Source organism: Lissotriton helveticus, chromosome 9 (genome assembly GCF_964261635.1).
Source record: "Lissotriton helveticus chromosome 9, aLisHel1.1, whole genome shotgun sequence".
Lineage (NCBI taxonomy): Eukaryota > Metazoa > Chordata > Amphibia > Caudata > Salamandridae > Lissotriton > Lissotriton helveticus.
Window position 1 is genome coordinate 981329128 of NC_136070.1, and position 23703 is coordinate 981352830.

At 46.9% G+C, this 23703-nt stretch overlaps 1 protein-coding gene across 1 annotated transcript in view; it reads right to left on the reverse strand.

Moving 5' to 3' along the window:
* Nucleotides 1-23703, reverse strand: part of FANCD2 (FA complementation group D2) — a 909275-nt gene that overhangs the window by 838857 nt on the left and 46715 nt on the right. Inside the window, exons 5-6 of the mRNA XM_078661284.1 lie at nucleotides 17672-17775; nucleotides 2368-2431 (exon numbers count right to left, since the gene is read on the reverse strand). Coding sequence (XP_078517410.1) covers nucleotides 2368-2431; nucleotides 17672-17775 — 168 coding nt within the window. The remainder of the gene's footprint in view (nucleotides 1-2367; nucleotides 2432-17671; nucleotides 17776-23703) is intronic.

Consider the following 23703-nt stretch of genomic DNA (forward strand, 5'->3'; position numbering starts at 1 on the left):
TCCAAAGAGACAGGAGTCATCAAAGGGCATGTCCATAAGTGATGCTTGGACATGCCCTGAAAAGCCAGTTGTTCTTAGCCAGACGTGGCAACGTAAGGCCACTGTTGGGGAAACTGCTTAGCCCAGCAAGTCAGTGGTATCCAGTTCACATCTGATCGTGAACTAAGCTGCATCTTTCCCATCGGCAACAGCCTGGAAGAGTATGGCTCGGACCTCCTCCAGAACCATTTGTAGTACCACCGAATCCCATAGAACATGGGAGTAACGGCCCAAAAGGCATGCAGTGTTTACAGATCGCGGTGCCAGACTGGTGGAAGAAAACCTCTTATACACTCAGGTGTCCAGCTTCTTGCAATCCCTATCCAGTGGGGTGGTAGTGAATGCGCCAGGATTTACATGGGAGGTAGAGGCTTGGACCACCAGGCTCTCCGGGGTTGGGTGTTGTGTGATGAAACTGGGGTCCACTGAGGAGGGGTGGTGGCAGCTGTGCTGGGCTTGAACCAGGTCCCAATCAAGAGATCAGTAAAGGCTTTGATAAATGGGAGAAGAGTTTCTGAGGGGTCGCTTACGGTTGAATCACCTCTCATCTTGACTACCACAGAGGGCAGGCTAAGGTCCAAGATCTCAGCCGCCTTGCTCACCACCACTGCAAAGGAGCTCCCTTCTCTGTAGCCATGGTAGTGGAGAAAGCATGCCAATATCTGGAAAAGTGTCCAGTCCACTGGCCACCGCCAAGTCCTCATACCACTCCATGTTTGGATCTAAAGGCTGGTATTCTTCAGGGTCCAGCAACCCCTCCAATCCTCCTAGAGTCCTAGCCCATAGAATAGGGCTCAGGCTCCGGTCTGGAAGGCATGGCTCTTGTCGGCGTTAGACGACACCCCTCCGCCTTCTTGTCTGAGTTGGGGATCAGAATGGGGATGGCACCTGGAGTGTTCGCATTGGAATGGCACCAGGGAAGGTCGAGGTGGTACGACCTGCCCCGGTCCGGATCCATCCGTATATCTAAGAGGCCCGACTGGCTCCAGGGCTGCCAGCATGGAACCAGTAGTGGCCCTTCCTGAACCCAATGGGCCCAAAGGCGGGCCGGCAGGAGCAGGCCACAAGTATGAGGCGATTGGCCTCATAAAACTCTTGTAGTTGAGTGGTGGTTGCTCCAGCATCCGAAAACTTGGGGGAGGGCAGAGCCGACCCAGGTGCCGGCTCATCCGTAGAGCCAACCTTGAATGCCGACGCGCCCTCATCTTACTGGTCGACAAACAAGGCAAAGTCAAAGACCTCTTCGACTTCTTGCTTTTCTTCTTTTTGTGTGACTTACCTGTGTGGCCTGACGACTTTGAATGCAACGACGATCTTGGACTTTCTGGCCAATCCCGGGATCTTACTCTCGACCGGGATCGAGACTATTGCGGCATCACTTGTCGGCGGCAAGGATCTTGAGGGACTGCTCTCTCAAGGCCTTGGGGTGCTTGATGCAGCACTTGGCGCAGGTCTTCACATCATGGTCTCGTTACAGGCACCAGAGGCAAACAAGATGCGGGTCAGTAAACGACATTTGTCCAGGACAGGAACAGAAGGAGGCCTTCCTTGAAGACATCCCTGCAACACTGTACTATGTTCCAAAAACGTTTACATAGTACAGTCAAAACGTGACTGAGGGGGTAGCGGTCTCCGGATCTTTACTGACTGGCAGGGAAAGAAAAAGAACGGACATCAGCGCACTAGGGTGGCGCCTATATAGGCATCACACATGTCACTTCTGGAGCGGACAATCAATGCCACCTACCGGCTCGCAGGGGTACTGCTCACGAAAAATTTCCGGACCCAGTCTGATGCCTGGGGATAATTCTAAGGTAAGGAATCTGCAGCTAGAAGTCTCTATCAGATTAGTTATTTGATGAAAATGTGAATAAAGAAATTTAAAAACAAAATCAATATTTGAATGATATCTAAAGCTCAGAGGCAACTTTAAACAAATTCCAGAATAGTAAAAATCTGCCTTAAAAGGAACTTTTGGATATTGACACTGCAGCACTTGGATTATACAAGTAACGTTTTTGTTTGGTCAACTGAATGTAGCAGAAAAGAGTATTTCAATAGCATGTGTCTTAAAAATAAGACAGATGTACATTTCTAGATCTAACTGAAGGTCCAGCTATAAAAGTGGGAATGCTACCTTTTCTTCAGGCATAGTGTTACTTTCACACCAATCGGCAGATTCGTGTGCATGTCTATATTGTGAAAATGATTTCAAGCCATTCGATTTACAATGTGTGCTGTATAAGTGTTCCACTCAATCATGCGTTTTCTGCATCTTTACATACACTACAAATAAGCATTAAATCAAAATATTTTTAGATGCCATACCTGTAAAATTTCAATCCGTAAAAGCAATTTTATGAGACTCTCCTGAAATGAACTTGCTAGGGTACTGTAAGAAGAAAAAGAAAAAAATGCTGTCAGGAAAATAAAAAAGAACAGATAAATGATTACAATAACTAAAACCAATCTGAGACATTTTTAAAATGTTGATATTTTGCCTGGATACAATTCTGTTATCCCCACAATATATACATACAACAAAGATAATACCTATTGGGTTGTTCAGCATGGCTTCTGTAAAATCTTCAATATACCCTAATGTGAGTCAAACACACTTGAAGCACTGATGTCTTGAGACAATAAATTCCCAAGGACTCATTCTACCCCTTTCTCCTTTCATTTTAGATGCATCTCAACCTGGACTTAGTAAGATTATTTTTCTTAAAAGGCAGATAATGCAATAAATCTTTATCTAGGCGGATTGTGCCAGACATTTGGTAGGCAACTTACCAGTCAAATGAACTGGGTAAAGGAGACATGGCAAACAGTGTTATTATTTAGGGGTCTGCCGTACCTTGGCTGGGCTTCAGGCTGGAGATTCGGGTACTCTGGTATAGGGGTACTATTGAGTAAGCATCGGTGTGGTAGACTACTGCATTCTCTCCATGCCCATTTTGGCCTGATGAGACCAGTTTTCCGTGTTAGTTCAGTGGTGCATTGCTCATTTTAAAGTATAGTTACTGTTGATCTATCCGCTTTAAGTATTATGATTTAATCATAAGATTGAAACCTAAAAGGAACATGATTACAATACAGGAAGTAATGAGGGAGAATGGCAGGCACATCTAACAAATTAGCCCAGAGAAAGAGGTGTCCTGGCAATGTCTGTCCAAACTAGACATTGGTGTCTGTCAAGTGACTACTATGCTCTTTGAAGCAACAGCTGTGAGCCTTTGCAAAGCAAATGAAGCTGCTTTAACTTTGTTCGACTGGATACGGATGACTCAAATTTATCTATGGCTCTGAAGTTACAAGTCATATGATTTGCACTCCATAAGCACAGTGCAATATTCCAAGGGCAGTGCAATATGCCATTGTCTTATTGGAGTATCAGTCCTCCGTATATAGAGATGTCCGCCGCCCCTGCGGACATCTCTAGTCACTGGCGGGAACCGCATCATGACTGTTTTTGAAAATGTGTTATAACGTTTCTAACCTGTCTCAAATTTCAAAAAAATAATAAAATAAAATAAATTAATTACTCCCACACTATGTGAGTTGTCTCCCATGGTGTAGGGCTCATTTAAATGTTTTCAATATCCCTTACCACCAGGTTTTACCCGGCGGTATAGGACAGTATAGGACAGTACAAACTGGCCATTGGAATGCACACCATAAATCGGGTGGGCAGTGGAATCACCAAAACTCCGGCAGCCAACTCTGTCGGGCCATCGAAGCACTCTCTTGGAAATGGCGCTGAAGTAGTGTTTGCAGGCGGGAGGACCGAGGGTTTCATGGAGAGTGTACTCCGTTGCGGCTGCGATGGAGTACCCTCTCTAGCAGACTCAAGATCATGCAAGTTAGACTCTCTAGAATGAGAATTCATAAGAACCTGGCCAGTCACTTGTATCGAACAATAATGTATTGTTGCATGTCTGGAATGGTGCACAAGCATCCATCTCAGTTTTTGGTTTTTTTGGAATATGCTGGATTAAATAACATGGCTGATGATATAAGGAGCTCGAAGACCGGATAGGAGAGAGCATAGGACTAGTAGAACATCTGTGATCATAATGGTTATTTTAACTTACTTTATTTTCAGATTCAGTCTTATTTACATTTCACATGCACTTTGCACTCCTTTTATTTGATGTTGTGTAAACGATAAACTGATTATTAATACCAGTATAACTTAGGTCATGACAGTGGGCTCCAAGTATTTATTAATAATGCTTATTTTGAGGGGTCCTCTGGTTTTACAAATTGGGTAATAGATCTGTAGACTCTTCACTCATTCTGTTGTGTGTGCTCTAATTCAGTCGATTTATATTTAGAACTCTTTTTCTTATTTTGCTTCTACATAATGGGATGCTTTGCAATATGTTGTCTCACTGAGATCACAACAAAAACAAACGAAAACAAGATACGATATTTGTCAAGGATTGGGTCCTGCTGTCACAGTTCAGCTTCCTTGTTTACAAATGCTCAGGAAACCTTTGAGGTATCCACTTAACTTGATCACTCAATAACTCCTTGACCTCACACTCTCCTTTACTGTATGTTGCATTGCATCACACAAGAAGACCATATATAGTTTACTCTGGGATAAGACACTTCATTTTCTATGATGAAGAAAGGAAAGTAAATGCACTGTATTCTTCCTTCTAAAGTTCCAGTTATTCACAACATCTGAAAGGCTAGAAATGAACCTTAAACCTTGCCTGCTCTACAGAATGTGTGGAAATTCTCCAAGTAGACACTACTGAGGCGCTATCTCTGCATTTGCCAATTCAGAATCTACAATTAAGCAAGAAAGCTGTGCCCTTCTCTGTCGGTGTTGGGTTGCTTTACAATATTTACATAAAATAACATTCTTTAATTTATGCAACAATTAACTATGAAGGAACAGCTCCAACTGGTGACTCTATAGTTACCCCAAGTATAACAAAATCGAACACCAATGCTGGACTTGTCCAACCTTGTGATTATTGTGTGAACGAAAAACACTTCATACACATTATCTAAGGTCCTACATATATTTTGTAGTAAAGATCTAACAACAGATGGCGTACCAAACTCAGTAAACACAATGACAAAATAAAAAGCTGGATGAGCTATAAGACAACTAACAAATTAGTGACATTAGCCATACTATAAAACATTGAAAGTGTCAGGTTCTTGCGCCTATTTCGAGGACACTGTTCGAATGAATAACTAGGGATCAATAACAAATTATTTAATTCAAATCTACTAAGAAGATCTATGAAGAATTAGGTCAATTAATGAATTAGACACAGCCAGATAATGAATTCCCAAGTTTAGCTTTTTTGCACATTTGCAGTTTTTGCAGAGATGTGATGTGTAGATCCCGAAGACAGATAATGCAATATATATGCCATGGTTCAAATATTTAAAAAACATATCTGTTGATCAAATTTACTGTGCAAACATTTCGATCTGAGACACCGTTCTTACTGCAAGGAAAGGTAATTAATAAAAGGTAGCAAATGGACGTGGCTATAGTGCAAAAGAATCGGAAATCAATGGGGAGTAGTTGACAGCTCTACATAAAGTGAAAAAAGGAAGTAAACAACCCGAGTATGTAATAACAAAAAAAGTGTACACCGTTTCAAGTAAGGCAAATCCATGGGAATGAACAAAGACAGCATGCTATCCGTAAAACGAATTAATTTGTCAACATTACATGTTCTGCCCTACTTCACTGCCCATCTTTTGTAAGCTGCTCCAGAAACATTTCATTCAGGCTGCCAAAACAGCTGTGCATCATACTTCTGTAGCAATTTTTTGTTAATTGACTTTACAGTGTTTTTATACATTTGGAAAAGGTAATAGATTAGAGAGATCCAGCATGAGCATTAAACGGAATGCTAGAATAAGTGGACAATAGTGACAAAGGGGGCTATGAGTTTTAAGTCTTAGTGTTGGAGGATATTTTGGTATGTCTGTATGTATGTATGTATGTATGTATGGCACATTTGTAACGTACAGCGGTCACCCGACGGGTATCCTGGCGCTGTAATCTTTCAAGGCCTGAACACAAAACATTACTTTAAACAGCCAACTACAGTATCCTTGGGAAGAGGTGAGTTTTTAGTCCCTTTTTAAAAGAGGAAAGATCTCCCAAGCTTCTAAGAGACAATAGCAATGCATTCTATAGCCTGGATGCCGTGTAGCCAAAAGAACGGCCACCCATCCGTATCCTCCGGATCTTGGGAACTACCACTAGGTAGGCTGAGGCGGAGCGAAGAGATCTAGTAGGGGTGTACCAGTAGAACAACTCCTGCAAAGAAATCGGTCCCAGACCTTGAAGAGCCCGAAAAACCAAACACAGAGCTTTAAATTCAACACGTTGGGAAATAGGCAGCCAATGAAGATCCTTGAGTGCTGCTGAAGAAGAGTCGAGGCGCCGACGGGAGAGTGCCAACTCAGCTGCAAAATTCTGCACCCGCTGCAGTTTGCCCAACAAGGTGACGGGAGCCCCCAGAAGCAGTGCGTTGCAGTAATCGAGTCTGCTTAAGATGATGCTACGCACTACTTCTGGTCTGGCATGGGCCGGGAGCAGGGGAAGGATCTTCCGCAGGGTGCGCAGCAGCACCATACAGGTGGACACTGTTTTATTTACAAAACCATCCAGTTGTACATTGGGTTCCATCGTTACTCCCAGGTTTCGAACGGAGTCTGCCGCCGCTACCGTGCCCTGAAAGGAAAGGGGCCAAAAATCTTGTGGTAAAGGTCGAAGGATACAGTCTGCCGAGCAGTGCAGCACCTCGGTTTTAGAGCTGTTGAACTGTAAAGAGTTGTTGCCCAGTCATTCCGCCGTAGTGACCATACAATGATGGAAGGTCTCCTGTGACACTGCATTCTTACCCTCAAAAGAGAAGATAAGTTGTGCGTCATCGGCGTAATTGGTGACTGCAATGCCAAAAGATTTAATTAGCTTGATCAGGGGGCGGAGGTAGAGGTTAAAAAGAATGGGACTGACGGCCGAGCCCTGGGGTACGCCCTGCCCAACCCTTTTGATGGTAGACTTGAAGGGAGGCAGGGCAACTACCTGATGTCCGTTGGCAAGGTATGAAACCAGCCAATCCAGGACCAGGCACGACACTCCGGCCTCCTCCAATCTCCTGATCAAGATGGTATGGCTGACCGTGTCGAACGCTGCCGACATGTCGAGCAGCACTAAAAATGCCGCTCGACCTTGGTCGGCACGCGAACGAAGGTCATTCAAGACAGTTACCAAAGCTGATTCAGTTCCATGGACTGGTCTAAAACCAAACTGCGCCGCATCCAGACAATCATTAGTCTCCAAAAAACTGGACAGATGTCTTGTAACCAATTTTTCCAAGATTTTAATCGGAAAGGGGAGCAATGAGATAGGTCTGTAATTTGCTGGACACAAAGGGTCTAGCGATTCCTTCTTCAGCAGCGGAGAAACTACCGCAAGCTTCCAGCTATCCGGGACCTGGGCAGAGCCAAGAGACTGGCAACAGATTGCGTGGAGGGGAGGAAAGCCCTCATCCCTGAACATCTTCCAAAATTTGTGCGGATGCGCATCAAGGGGAGAGCCTGAAGATACTCCATCCGCTAGAGTACAGAACTCCACGAAAGAAGGAAGAGGAAAACTATACAACCGGGCTTTCCCGGCCTCCATCTCTAATAAAGGTGGTGATGCAACCACGGGTGCCGGGGGGCTCAATTTACTCAAAATAGTTGCGATCTTAACCTCGAAGGCCTTAGCCAACGAGTCGCATAGCAATTGAGAAGCTGGAATAGCTGTTGTAACACAGGCCGGGCGTGACAGATCTTTAACAATTTTAAACAAGGCCTGGGCTTTATTTGAGGCTGACAATAGAATCTCCTCTAAGAACCTAGCTTTGGCGCATTTGATCTGCGACTTATTAGCCGCCAGTTCTTGTTTAAAGAGGAGTTTGTCAGGCTCAAGATACTGTTTCCTCCATACCCACTCAGCGCGCTTGCACTGAAGTTTAAGCTGAAGAAGCTCCCTCGAGAACCAGGGCATGGCGATTTTGGTTCTGTCTCCCGTTTTCCTCAGCGGGGCCAAATTGTCCAGAGAGGCGGTGATTCGCTGGGTAAGAGAGTTGTAACTTTCATCCACATTGCCTCCCAGCCTAAAGGTTCCGGGGAGCAGATTCGGCAGACTAGCATGTTTCAAAAGCCTCGACCATTGTCTACCAATCTTAACAGTTCCCGAGCTACTGTTCTTTAAGCAGCCCGCTGGGAGGGCTACAGAAAAAGGGACGAGAGCATGGTCCGTCCAGCATTGCGGTAGGATGTTCCCAACAGTCACCTGGCTAGTGTCTGCAAAAATCAGGTCCAGAACATGGCCCTTTTGGTGAGTCTGAGAGAGAACTAGCTGCTCCAGTTGAATATTACAGCATGCCTGGGTCAGATATTTAAAGGCTGAATTTGTTGGTCCGTCTGGCCACAGGTTGAAATCACCTAACACCATCAATCTGGCATGGGAGTTCGAGAGATCATAGATCAGATCCGTGAGCTCGGTCACGGCAGACAAGGCACTAGCCGGGGGTCTATAGCACAATAAGCCGGTATATAAAACCCCCCCCTTGCCCCTTCAAGGAAAAACCCATCAGCTCACAATCCGGGATTCCTTTGATTTCCAGCTGGGAAAAATCCAGCGATTCCCTGTAAATTAGCCCTACGCCTCCTCCTCTAGCCCCAACACGAGGATTGTGTCTGATCTTATATCCTGGGGGCAAGCTTGCCCCAAATCCATTGCACTATCTATCCTAGTCCAGGTTTCCATCATGAAGAGAGCGTCTAACTCATGTTGTTCAATGAGTAGCGCAATCTCCATGAAATGCTTGCAGAGTGATCTCACATTCAGCAAGCCACAGGACAAGGATTCTTGACATCTATTGGTTACAGGGGACTGATGGCCGGATATATCAGCAGATTTCCAACCAAGGAGCTCCTCTTTAGTATAAATTAAACGAGTGGGGGTCGCGGGGGCAGCGTTTCCGGCCGCCTGCGCGCCCTGTGCGTGAACGGGCGCAAACGGGCTTACCTCTGGCGCACCTCCGGCGCGCCCGCTGCGCGCTGGGTCCACCATTACTATTTATCACCGTAAGCGCGGGAGTCCGCCGATGCGAGCCTCTAGACCGCCAACCAAGATGGCGCCTAGTAAACGGCCCGTTCGCACTAACACTGACCCAATATGGCGGCTAACGCCGCGATGCAAGCCTCACAAGCAGCCCTGCTGTCTAGATCCCGCAAAATGCGGGTGCAACAACTATTATAGTGCGGGCAAGTCCTCCACAAATCAGAAGCCTCTAATTTATATAAAAACGCGAGTGCGCGTGTTACAGCGCGAGCGTGCGCAGTGCTAAGAAAATTAAAAGATTAAAAGCTGGCAATTGCAGTAACAGAATGTTACGTGCGTGCAGGTTCCAAAGATCTACCTGAACGTAGGGAGAGAGCTCCTTAAATGCAAACCAAAGCGCGGGAGTCCGCCGATGCGAGCCTCTAGACCGCCAACCAAGATGGCGCCTAGTAAACGGCCCGTTCGCACTAACACTGACCCAATATGGCGGCTAACGCCGCGATGCGAGCCTCACAAGCAGCCCTGCTGTCTAGATCCCGCAAAATGCAGGTGCAACAACTATTATAGTGCGGGTAAGTCCTCCACAAATCAGAAGCCTCTAAATGATATAAAAACGCGAGTGCGCGTGTTACAGCGCAAGCGTGCGCAGTGCTAAGGAAATTAAAAGATTAAAAGCTGGCAATTGCGGCGTGGCTAGCAGCCGACTGGAATGGCTTCCTAGCAGAGGAGCTCCGTGGTGAACGAGACCCCATCTCAATATCCTCGCATTTATCCGTTATCTCTGCTGCTCTGGCGATTGCTTTTACGAGAAGACTCCAAGCGGCATCCCCCGCCGAAAACCCGGTGTTGATCCGACACCGGCATCAGCCCCGCGGTGGAGTGCCTGCCTGCGGCCTACTAACATCGTGGCCGCACCGGCCTGGCCTGAAGCACTATCCGGCCGGAAGTGGAAGACCGCCGGGAGACCGAACCGGAAGTTCCCGCATCGCGCCTCCGACCGCCGACCGGAAGAAACATCCTGCATCGGACGGCGGCCAAGGACACCTGTGGCGGCGCGCTTCTGAGGTGGGTCGGTGGATCCCCCACAACCCCCCCCCCCTCCCTTGGCCTGGTTGATATCGAGGGAGCCGGTGAAGGGCACCCGGAGGCAGGGGGGTTAGAGACACCAGTGGCGACGGGTGAGGCTGCCGCTGTGACTTGGAGCCTGCGCCCGATCCACCCCCCGCCGCACCTGCTGTCGCCTATACTACCGGCGGGCGGGGAGAACCCCAATACCACGGTGCCGGGGCGAACCCGAGCACTTGCTGCCAGACGCGCCTCCCCTCCCACATCGCCGACCTCACCTGCGTTGCTGCACGACCGGGGACCGCGCTGGTGAGGTGACGCCTTTCCGGGCTTGTGCTTGGGGACAGACAGGTGACGATAAACCCCGGACCGGGGCCGCCGGCGTGTCGGGTCTGTGACACGGCCACCTTCACATACTGCAGACCATCTGCGGACTCGAAGGGGTGCATTGTACCGGTGAGGATTTCCCACAACGTGGACATCAAGTACTGACCACTGCGTACACCCTCATCCCCCAGGGACATAGACCGCCCAGGGTGACAGTGAGAACGCTGTCGCATAGAGACAAGAAACCCACGTGACGCTCTGCACTAGGATCCACATCTGCCCGAGCCTCGTCTCACCCCTGATCGTCTCTGTTGACTGCGTTGGCCAGCCTCGGCATTGGGGGATCCCACCCATTGCGCCATTCTCAGAGCCCACCCCTGACGCCTCGACGGGCCTGCCTCCTCGACGGCCTGTCATAATTGCACGTCCGGACCTCAGGGAGCCAAGACGCTATCGGGGCTCTGGCCGGAGCTGACGCGCCTAACGGCCCACGGAGGGACGGCGGGATGGCGGGAAAAGGAACGCGGCATAACGCTGCTCAGTCAAAACTGGACAAATTCGCGTTCGAGAAGAACCCATCGCAACACCCGGAGGTGCGCACGTCCACAGGCAAAAGCCCCGAAGGTGACGGAGGGAAGAAGGTGACACTTGAGGACTTAATGAGGACGCTCACTAATGTCCAAACTACAGTGGGGGCCATCTCATCGGATGTGGGCTTACTGAGGGCGGACCTTCACAAGATGACCGAGAGGGTGGCGCAGGTTGAGGTGGTCACGAAATCCCTGGTTGAGGACACCTCCGAACTACAGCTGGCCATGGAGCGGATGGAAGCGGTCACTAAGAAACTGCAGGACAAGTTGGACGATCAGGAGGGGCGGGCTAGGCGTAACAATGTCCGAATCCTAGGAATACCAGAATCGGAAGGCAAACGGGCGATGGACCTTTACATAGAAGACCTTATCAAGACCGAACTGAGACCAAAAGGTCTATCGAACTTCTTCTCAGTGGAGAGAGCACACAGGGTCCCAGGTGGAACCCCGAAACCGGGTGCAGCACCAAGACCTGTACTGGCCAGGCTATTTAATTTCCGGGACAGGGATGTCATACTTCAGGCGGCCCGGAATGCCCCGCCCATCAAAATACAAAACTCTACGTTGGCCTTCTTTCCTGACTATACGGCCGAGGTGGCACGACGCCGCAAAACCTTCATGGAGGTAAAAAAGGCCTTGCGAGCAAAGGAATTGCCCTACTCGATGCTGTTCCCGGCGAAACTGAGGATCGTGGATAATCATAAATCCTGGTTTTTTGATACCCCGGAGGCGGTGTGGGACTGGCTGGACGGTTGGCGACGGGTGGAAGAGACTAGACGCACGGGCAGAGGCCAACGAAACCAGCGGTTCGAGAATGCAGAAGCTTCACCAGCATCGGCCGGGGAAAATCCTGACAAGGAGCTGGAAGAGAGACCGGAAACCGACGAACAATGACCTACAACATGAGTCCATTACTGGCACAGTCAGATCCATGGGTGGCCACGAGAGATGCAAGGGCTGCCGCTGAAATAGGAACTGGAAGAGCAGACTGTGACTGATGGGGTCACTAGTACCACGGAACACTTACCCCGCAAGCAAGTACATTGGGGGGAAATGGGAGCAGGCACTCTGCTAAGTTGGGGAAGCGGGCGGTTGTATGTCCGTGTAGCAGGGAGGCAGGGAGGGGGGAGGGGCGGGGGGGATTGTTTGCCAAGTTCTACTGTTCTCTTTTAGGTCTCATGTTTTTCCTAGGGTTATATGTACACACGACCACAGGACACTTACTCTGGAACCAGTACACAGTGCTGGATCTTCATCGCCAGCACAGGCGAGGCTTCCTGGTAAGCCTGGTATTCTCTATAGGCCACCTAGCTCGACAGGGGGAGGGTTTTGAAACCGCTCTAGGCACTACTCGATACGATAGATGGTATGGGACCCCTGTCCGAGTTTCTTATTCGGGGGACACTAACGCCCCGGCACTTAGTAAACAATGTTTGTTCGTTAGTTAGGTCCCGAAGTTCCAATAGTCACAGGTTCCTGTATGGGCTAACGCTGCACACTGGCGCAGGACACTCTCTGTATTGCCTCTACACAAGGCCAGGCACTCTTCATCGCCACAGTCAAGGCTTCCCATACTCAACGTTGCTGGACCCCGGTCCGAATGCTATATTCAAAGTCACTGACACACAAGAGCACCTACGGTCATGGCTGACCAAGACCTTTTAACGTCTCACCCCAACTCACAATCGCTGGTTACTGCCCCGCTTACTATCATCTCCTGGAATGTCAATGGGCTGGGCCACAAAATTAAAAGGGGTCTGGTCCTCCAATTTCTTAAGAGAAAGGCACCGACAATAGTATTGCTCCAGGAGACACATCTGGTGGGCACAGCCTGTAAGGCCCTTAACCGCTGGGGGTTTAAAATGGTCACACACGCAGAATTCTCTTCTGGTTCACGTGGGGTTGGTATCCTGGTTTCCAAAAATGCACCCCTACTTATCAAGCACACATGGGCTGACGACCAGGGACGCTTTGCGGCGATCAGTTGCCAGTGGGAGGGACGGCCATACAATATACAAACAGTGTACATCCCCCCTGCGTTGCATCAAGGAGCCTTCCAAGACCTAGGTAACTTACTGCTTAGACTCCCAGAGGGGGAACTAATTATTGGAGGAGACTTCAATGCGGTGCCAGACGCTGCCATGGATCGACAGCCTCCTCGAGAGGCTACCAGAGCAGACCACCTGTTCCGAGAATTCTTAGATGCGTTGGGACTGTTAGATGTATGGAGACTCAAACATCCCCGGGATCGACATTACACATTTCTTCCGGGGGTACATGGTAGTCTTTCCCGGTTAGACTACTTACTGACACTAGCCGTTCCCCCAGAAAAGATTGCATCCATAGAACATCTACCGCGGGGGATATCTGACCATTCCCCAGTGCTACTCACCTACACAGTGCACCCCACCAGACGACAACGGATTTATCCGGTCTATCCTGGGTATCTTAAAAATTGTACCATTGCTAAAGCGCTCAAAACAGCTACCACGAATTACTTCAAAGACAATGTGGGCTCGGTCGAATCACCGTCGGTACTATGGGAGGCATACAAAACGGTGATCAGGGGGCAAGCTATCTCCACTATCACTAGGCATAAAAAGGCACAGAGGGCAACCATAGAGTCGCTCGAAACAGCGGTCCAGACCGCGGAGTTGGCACACGCCTCTGACCCCACGGAGGACACAGCACACACGCTGACGTTAGCTTCTCAGGAATTCAGAGCGTACGCAGAGGACATGACAAAGACAAGGTTAACTGATACGTTACACAGGGTCTATGAATTAGGAGATAAGACGGGGAAAATGCTTGCATGGATTGAAAGGAAGGAAAGGGCGAGTAGATGGATAGCCGCATTAACACTCTCGGACGGTACACACACAACCTCTCCCCCTGAAATAGTGGAGGAGCTGGCTTCCTACTATGAATCAGTGTATACAGCACGTGCGGAAGTGTCAGAAGACAACTGCACACAACTCCTACATGACATTCCTCTCTCCACACTCTCGCAGGAAGATGCGCAGTCACTAGAGGATGACCTGACGGGGGAGGAGTTGGGGGTGGCCCTGGCAGCCCTAAACACTGGAAAGGCAATGGGACCCAACGGCCTACCAATCGAACTATATAAGACAATGTCGCCGACCCTTACCCAACATATGCTTCCCATGTATGCTGACTGCTTGGAACGGGGCTCCCTCTCGCCAGATCAGAGGTTAGCCACTATTGTCACTATACACAAGCCTGGTAAGCCACCTGACTTGACATCCTCATACCGGCCGATCTCGCTAATGAACGCAGATGCAAAAGTACTAGCGAAACTCCTGGCTCTACGTCTACAACCTCACCTCACAACACTGGTGCACCCAGACCAATCAAGCTTTATGCCTGGGCGAAACACCTCCCTTAATTTGCGGAGACTAAACGGAATACTACACCGCATTCCCTCACTCCGGGAGGATGCCGCAATTCTCTCATTAGACGCAACCATGGCGTTCGATCTTGTGGAGTGGCCGTTCCTTTTTGCGGTGCTCAGGAAAATGGGCGTTGGCCCTAAATTTTGTGGCTGGGTTAGGCTCCTTTATACAGCACCCTTGGCGCAGATCATTGCGAATGGGCACACGTCACGCGTGATCACATTGGGTCGCGGCACCCGACAGGGATGCCCCCTGTCCCCGCTATTATTCGCCCTCATACTGGAGCCACTGGCGGTGAAAATCCGTATGGATCCACAGATCCGAGGCATCTCGTGGGGGGAGGGCTGGGAAGACCGCATCTCCCTCTATGCTGATGACGTGCTACTGTATTTGATGTCTCCAACCCCGTCCCTAGCGACACTAATGGCCTTACTTAAGACCTATGGAGACGTCTCGGGGTATACCATTAACTGGGCCAAGTCGCTCTTGTATGTCTTGCGCGGTGCGACGCCCATGCTACCCCATGACTGCACCTTGCAAACGGTGTCCAGAGGGTTTAAATATCTCGGGATATACGTCACCCCACAGGATACAGTCTTTATGGAAGAAAACCTACTGAAACCTCTACAGAGGCTAAAGTCGGATGTGAAGCACTGGCGTTCCCTTCCTTTGACTTTACTGGGCAGGGCGGCCCTCTTTAAAATGCTCTCACTTCCTAGACTCCTCTATGCATTACAAAACACCCCATTTCCGGTCCCTCTCACATATCTGAAGTCGATTGATGCTGAGATCGCCGCGCTCTTATGGGACGGTAAACCAGCCCGTATTGCACAGGCTAAATTGTCACGTAGTTGGTATGATGGGGGCATTGCCTTGCCGAACGTCAAGCTATACTACTGGGCAGCACAACTTATGGTGGTGAATCAATGGCTACATGCCCCGCAACAGGATCCGGCCTATGCTCTTGACAGGACCGTCCTCCCCCCCGACAAACTTATGAAGGCACTATACTCAGACAAACGCAGGCACACACTCACGGGCCCCACGGCTCACACAATCAAGATTTGGCACACTGCACAGAGAGCTCTGGGGTGGGAGGGAGTCCTTACGCTAGCCACACCACTCTGGGATACCCCCAAACTTGGCACACTGTCGAATTCAAAAGGTTTCAGGCAATGGGATCTAATTGGCATCTCGACGTTCGGAGACTTATGAACAAGGGGGGAGATTATTTCATTCCCAGCCCTACAATAGAAGTATGGGATGGGAAAAAATGAACACTATCGATATGACCAAATCAAACATGCCATGCAGGGGGCCATCCCATCGGGTACAATTCTTGCCACATCCTCCCCCCTGGAGGATAGACTCCTCACTGACCACTTAGATAAGAAGGCGATCTCCCTTACATATCGGAAGCTCGTCAATAATCTCCCTGACCCCACGGTAGTCCTCCGCAGTCGATGGGAGGTGGATCTGGGAGACATAGCTGATGAGGACTGGTTACATGCACTGGCATCGCCCAGAGAGACCACCATACCTTCGCGACTGAAACTGGTACAATTAAAAGTATTACATAGAGTGTACTATTCACGTACTCTACTGCACAAGCTGGGGCGCACCCCGGAACCTACTTGCCTCAGAGGTTGTGGATCCCCAGGGACTTTCTATCATATATTATGGGATTGCCCCAAAATACAATCATATTGGGAGGAGGTTTTGTTTGAGATATCGGAGGCAACGGGGGTTGTGCTGCAGAATGAACCTAAGTGTTGTATACTGAATATTTGGTCGCCTACTGATATGAACAAGGGATTGCAACTCTGGGCGACACTGGGTATGGCCATTGCAAAGCGTAACATTGCTAAGAGATGGGGATCTGGTGTGAAACCCTCATGTACTCGGTGGTGTAATGATATGGACTCAGCAATGGTAGCAGAAAAGGCAGTCTATGTGCATAGAGGGTGGCCTAAGAAATGGTCGAGAATATGGAATAATTGGAACGAATATCGAGGGAACTTATGTGAGCCCCCGGAGGAACTGCTATAACCTGATGATGACCCGTAGAGGGAGTGATAAAGTGTCTTCGCTCTATTATGGCCTTCTATATGTTTTGGGGCACGGAGGGGGATGTCCTTGGAATAAATATGCTGAGAAGTGATCTAAGACAAAGCGCTATAGACTGTGTGACTTAGAGTGCGCCTAGGGGGGGGTCATAGTAGCAATTACGAGGTATGTCGTGCTAGACGGGAGGAGGCGCAGAGAGTGCCAGGCAAGACTAGTGGTATGGATTATGATGGGAGCTGTTTCCATAGTATGATAGTGTACTTAGGACCCAATTGAAAATGCTTGTAATGTGTAACCCTGTAGGATGTTGATAATGACTGGTTTAATCCTACTTTTCATAGAGACGAGTTATGGTTGTTTAATATAAAATAAGACGGACTAGGTCTGTGAAAACTACTATCCGAATGTATTCAGCTGATATATACACGATTTCCGACTTGGCGAGGATGGCCGTTAACATTGCATTAATGTTGTGATACTGTACATATGGTAAATAGCGGCCAGCCTCCGGGTTGTGTGCAAGACGCTGTGTATAACTGAAAATTTAATAAACGTCTTTAAAAAAAAAAAAAAAAAAAAAAAAAAAGCTGGCAATTGCAGTAACAGAATGTTACGCGCGTGCAGGTTCCAAAGATCACTGTATTTACTGATTTTAAGAGTTTACAAGGTATTATTTTTGGGAACAATTGTGATTTTACCTTCTTGCTTGTTTACTGGATCTAACCATTTAAACAATGTTACTACTGAACACATCCCCTACATAGTGTGCATCAATAATAATTAATTTATGAAATCATGAGCTAAGTAGCTTTGAGGTTAGAGGTATTAAAAATGTCCAGGGTACATTGAAATACAAGACATTAATACATTCATGTAAAAAATGGAATTTTCGTAATGTTTAAAATGAAACTCATAAAAGAGAGAAGAGAAATGGTCACAACATCTTAGCTCCCTATCAAATGGCTAGGCTGACAAAATCAAACATGAAACCAGCATCAGTTCATGAGTTACATCTTTAAATGCTCTGCGCACTCTCATTTTAGTGACTACTGTGCGTCTTTCACCTTGCATCAGGATCTGGCACATGCTCACAGGGTAGGAGGCAGTTTCTAAACCTCTCTCTGTCTTCAATGTGAGATTCGAGACCGCTTATGAATTCTTGCACAATCTATGCAAAAGAAAAAGCATACATGTTAAAATAAGGACTTTAGTCGAACTGCAGCGATAATTTCCATTTTGTTGGTACCTAAGATATTTGAAAATCGTAAATTTCACAAGATGGTCATGAATGAGGCTTCAGATAAAACATCAAGCAAATAAGTTAGCATCTTTCTTTTTTTACTTCCAAACAGGTGTTAACAAGACTCAAATGAGCATACTCCTTTTTATTTTCCAGATCTGCAAATACATTTAAAATGTTTAGTAGAAATGAAATTAGGAAGTGGGGTGTGGTCGGGTGTTCATTTTATGAGGTGCTTCCTCTTGAGCTCCTGCGGACTCCCTGTAAGTAGCAGATCCTGCTATGGCGCCTCCCCAGAATTACCTCTATTTGGCGGTTTGTGACATATTAAATAAGAGGAATGCAAAAAAAAAAAAAAATTACAAAAAAACAACAAAAAAAGAAGTAAATACGTTTCTCTTACCATACAATTCATGTCCAGATGTCATCCTCGATGTTCTTAGCTCCAGACCTAGCGCAAGGTCCCACACCCAACTCCGTTATCCAATCAAGATGCTGCTCTCATGCTGTTAAGCAGCATGAGTGAAGTGTCTGGATTGGCTGGAGCAGGCTGGGTCTCCACTCCGAGGAGGAGGCCTGAGCCCGCTCAACCCAGTTGTCAAAGACAGCTGAGTTGAAGAGGTTCGAATTGCGCAAGTTGGTCTGGCCGTAGCAAGGTAGCCGGCCAAACTAACATACGCACTTCAAACTGAAGTGGCAACTCCTCACTGTTGCCAATTAGCAGTAGAGGCGCACTGGCCATGTCTCCACACTCCACTTGCTAGCAGAGAGTAAAAAATTCAATAATGATAAAATCATTTTATTGCCATTTTATTTTTTACGCTTTCTGTGTAGAAGTGTGGTGTGTGGGGGGGGGGGTTACACTCCTCCGCTCCTATGGAGAAACCGCAGCTGCTATTTGGTAGAGAACAGACTGAGGAACCCTAGAACACCAGATGAATGCTAACTGAGGATGGAGAGGATGCCCACAGATAGCAAAGGAAATGCAGTGTAGCCTAAGTGGTGATGGCATGCCAGGGGCACTCTGGCAGCAGTGATCCATCCAGGATCGGTGGAGAAGTCCAGAGTGTCGCCCACAGTGAAGAGGACTTGGGACGCTGCCGAGAGGCAGCTTTGGGCAGCTGACACTGACTGCTGGGCAGCAGGCAAGATTAACAGTGCATGCTTTCTCCTGACCAACTGAACAGCACCAAACAGGCCAGAGGAGAACGGGGATTTGTGGGCTCTGTTCAAAAGGATCTTTAATGCAAGTCAGCCTGTGAGTGCCAGGGCAGCCACTGCACATAGGTGAGCGGTTGCACACCTAATGAGGACATGAAACAATCTCATTGGAAGCAAAACTAGGCCAACATTTGAGCCATAGTACATGGAAGGCCATGCGACTGGCAACCCATATGCAGGGACTAGAATTTGACAAGATGCCTCTGTTGGCATAAACTGACACCATGGGATTTGACACAGATTTATCTACTGTGCAGCTCACTATCAGCAGCTGGAATGTACAAAAAGGTGGCATAAGGGGCTTTGAGAAACCAGACTATTACCATCAAAAGAGTGAATGCTGAGGTCTATGGGACCTATGGGAATTGCTGTAATGCTGCTCAAGCCTGTTTGAGTGGCACTTGAGATCAATCTCAGAGGTCTTTGATTCCGGACACAATCAAAGAAACAAGACAAAAATGAAACCCAAGACTCTTAAGCGATTGGGAATAAGCTCTGAGACACTCTCCGATAATACAAGTGCTAAGAAGGACTACATTGTACCGGTCATCACCATCTCCGGAGAAGCATTAGAGAACAAGATACCATCAATTATGATAGATGTCACCTTATCACGTAAGGACTACAAGAAAATTACTTTAAGTCCTATGATGAATGAAACCTTGCTCAGTCAGCTACCTTCGCATTTTGAGACCCTGCAACAGTAGATGAGATCTTACAGAATGGGTGTGTTTAGGGGGAGAACTCGGAGTGATGCTTTTGACACAACAACATCACAGTGATGGGACTACTGAGAGAGAGAAAAAGAGAGCTCAAGCAGGATTACTTTCCTGGAATGCTGCCTCAAAAACATTTACAAAACAATGGGCTTGCTCTCCTTCGTAGAGCACCGCAGAGACCAATAATAGGGATAGGGTTACTATCCTACAGGTGGCACGAAAGGCCGGTCATAATGTGGCTTTATTTGGGCAATAACAGAAAAGTCATGATCGTGCATTAGATCTGCATCCAGAGAGCTCCACCTTCCTGGCACGTACGTGAAAATGAGAGACATTGGAATGCAGTACACGCTCCTGTTCCAGTTACACCTGACAGAGCTGGATGAAAGACTCACCCCATCATAGACTCTCCACTACCTACATGCAAGAGTAGTAGGATGCAGCACTGGAAAGATAATCCAGGTGATTCATGAGGGCATTGTTGTGGAAACTTTGATAATGCAATGTATTATTTCTGTCTGTATTTTTTCTGTACAAGTTGGACTCTAAGGAGTTTGCGGCTCTGCTTACGAGTACATTCAAAAAGCTATGGACTTGGCGTTACCTTCATAGGTGAATTGGATTCCGTCAATGTTGTTCAATGATTCAATTAAGCTGTCGGATGAACCCTTCCAAATGATGAAAATGTCATCAATGTATCTGAAGAATTTGATGGCATGATCTTTCCAAATGGTGGTGTTGAGTATGTAATTTTCCTCGAACTTGTTCATAAAGATATTCGCATACAAGGGGCAGCACAATTGCCCATCGAGGTCCCGGTAGAAGACCTGTCATCACTGGCTACTACAAACAGATTAACTTTTTAGATCCCTCACTCAGTCGACTGGGAGTCTTCAGCGGTGTTCAGGGGGATTCCCCCTAATCCAGGGGATGCTACCTATTTCATATATTTGTCACACTTGAATTGAATTGAATTGAAAATTGATTTATATAGCGCGATTGCTGCCCAATGGGCGTCCAAGCACTGAGCATGTAGACAGAGCTGGGCAGTGCGAAGAGGTTAGAACTCAGTAGACCTTGCAAACAGAAGCGTTTTAAGTTGTTTGCGGAAGGAGAGCAGGAGAGCAGAGAGTGATACTCCTGAAGCACGCATCAACGCATTTTCTTTGAAGACCAATCTTGCTGTGCGTGTTCTACCATACTATTTCGAGCACTACCTGTTGCTGGACCCCCAGTGGAGATGTGCAATCCTACTGTGACATCCTGGAGGCTCTAGGCCACAGCATTGGAGTAGAAATTGTTTAGGCATAAAATTGGTAAAAAAAAGTTGATACTATTTTAGAAAAATGCAAGGACAACACTGACTGCATTGGTCTTTGAGGTGGTTATTAGAGACAATGCATTAGAACATCGTTTTAGGGTTAGGAAGGAATTGGAGCGAGAGATGGATTCCTCAGCGTAGAGACTGAAGAAGTAAGAAACCGTGGTTCTTCAAACCGTTGAATTGTAAGAGGAATAGTTCTAGACAAGATAGAAACATGCTCCGATACTCATGACTAAAACACACCCGACAGAGTAAGCCAGGTAGTTATTAGCTTGCCTAATATGGCTCTATTACCAGAAAACGAGCAGAAGGCTGAAAGGTAATATATGCATGATAGACGTTCACCAAGTGTTTCTGAATTGCTACCACAAGTTGTATGCTAGCCAAGAAATAGTATTTGATAGGGAACTGAATGATTCCCTGGCTAAGGGAGGCATTATCTCAGTCTCACACATCGAACAGACTGACTCCACTATATTGAAAAGAAATTAAGAGCTCAGTTACAGAAGTGGCCATGGGGAAGACTTCTGAACTTGACTGGCTACCTTCAGAATTTTACTTGATGTATATAGATATTCTGGCACCAAATTTGATTGGCAATTATGAAGCAGCACTTTCAAGGGCCGAATTACCAGTGACTACTAGGGATGACCTGATCATATCTTTCTGCCACAAGCCAGGCAAAAAGGTGATTGACAAAACTTAGTATTCACTTTTAACGATGTTGAATATCAATTACAAGATCCATAGTGGAGCCTTGATACGACCTCCATCTTGACACGTCATCCTGCTGGAAAAGCAGTGCGTCTTGTAAAAGACTTGGGGACAGACGGCTGGACATTAAGGATATACGCCTGAGGATAAAATAACTGTAAAGGCTCTCATTGTTGTATACTAGATCTAGCCATAGTGCCACCACTACTGAGGCCATTTAAAGCCCATATTACATTAGGAGAGGCACACAACCGCGATGCCCCCTCTCCCTAAAAATCTTTGCTTTAGCCATCAACCCCCTTGCACATGTGGTGAGGACTGCAGGCAAGGGACTCTGGTATAAACATATCAGGAGTGACAAATGCTGTTGTAAATATCATATTTTTCCTAGAACAAAAACCTTTTAATTCAATGGGAGTTTTCAAAAAAGTTACAAGTGAGCAACAGCGATTCCCTTGAACATACATTCATAGAATGTTTTTCCGTGTTAAGCATGTGTTATAAAATGGTGATAATCAAGCTTATGCAAATAAATTCATGATAGTTAAATGTCTCTGCTTGAGTATTTAATCAGTTGTTAGTAACAGTTTCTAAAAGTTTAGTGACTGCAGGTCTCGTCCTTGTTATCTTTCAGAAGAGAATATTAAACAATCATTTGAAATGCGATAGGTCTCGTATTGGCGAGAGTTTAAGCTATTGTCATTGTAAATGACAATGCCTTTTATTTAAAATGCATTTTCATTTGCAATGCCAATAGCTGAAACTTTAGTAAATGAAAGACCTATCTCATTTCAAAGAAGCGCCCGCCATTGTCCCAGGCTGCTTGGAAAGTAAAAGCGCGCATAGCGCACTGAATGTTGCAGGAAAGCATGTCATGTCTGTAGTAGGAGAAACTCATTAAAAAAAGAGTGCTTATAGACTAAATAAGACATACCGTGTAACAACAGAGGTAAAAGGGCCAGTCCTCAAGGGAGGTTACAAATTAAGACAAGGCGGTACTAAAGAGGGATTAAAAAGCCAGAACCAGAAGCCAGCATTTACAAGAACAATGACACAAGCCAATGAAAAAATATGGGCGAAGAGTAGGCGGAGGTTCAATTCCATACTCTAATACAGCATGCCTCGCAGAGCAGCTCTGATCAGGCTCGACCTAAAACAATCCTGGAATGGATGCAAAGGCCCTTTTGATTAAGAGTTATTTTTAACAGTCTTCAACTAACTCCCTGGCGAAGTCTTGATTAGGATTGTTCATTGCAATGCTCAACAAACTCTGGCACGTTTTGTTTCTTGTTCATTTTAACAATGTTGAACAAGCTCCCAAGCTAAACCGTTTAGCATAACAATGTTCAACAAGTTCTCTGTACAAGCCTTACATTTTTTATTTTTCATTTATCTTGTCCCATTTGCTGTGCTTTAAAGACAGATGTCAAATATTAGGCAAAGTCTCCTGACAAATTGTATAAAAAATTCAAGAATCAGGCTATGAGTAAGAGAGGAGCTTGGAAAATAGAGTCACTACTTCAGCACTGATGGCAATCAGAGGTTACTGTGTGGTGGGAGGCCTTCACAGGCGACTCGCAGGCTATGCTCTTTCCCACAGCCTGTGACCGAGATAGCAGGCTTGATGCCCAGACAGAACAATGAGGACTTTTTGTTCTGAAAGCAGGTGTGCAAAGGCAAACCACCTTTGAAACACACAAGACGGCAGTTCATTTAACAAGGGGGTTTGGGTGTCCACTAACTGATCCGACAGGAACAAGTTAGATCAGACCTTTATATAATGGGCCAATATTGATTGACCATTCACCTTGAATGTCAAGAGGGACGATTAGGAACACCTTATGGCAAAGTGCACATCACATATTTATCACATCGGTG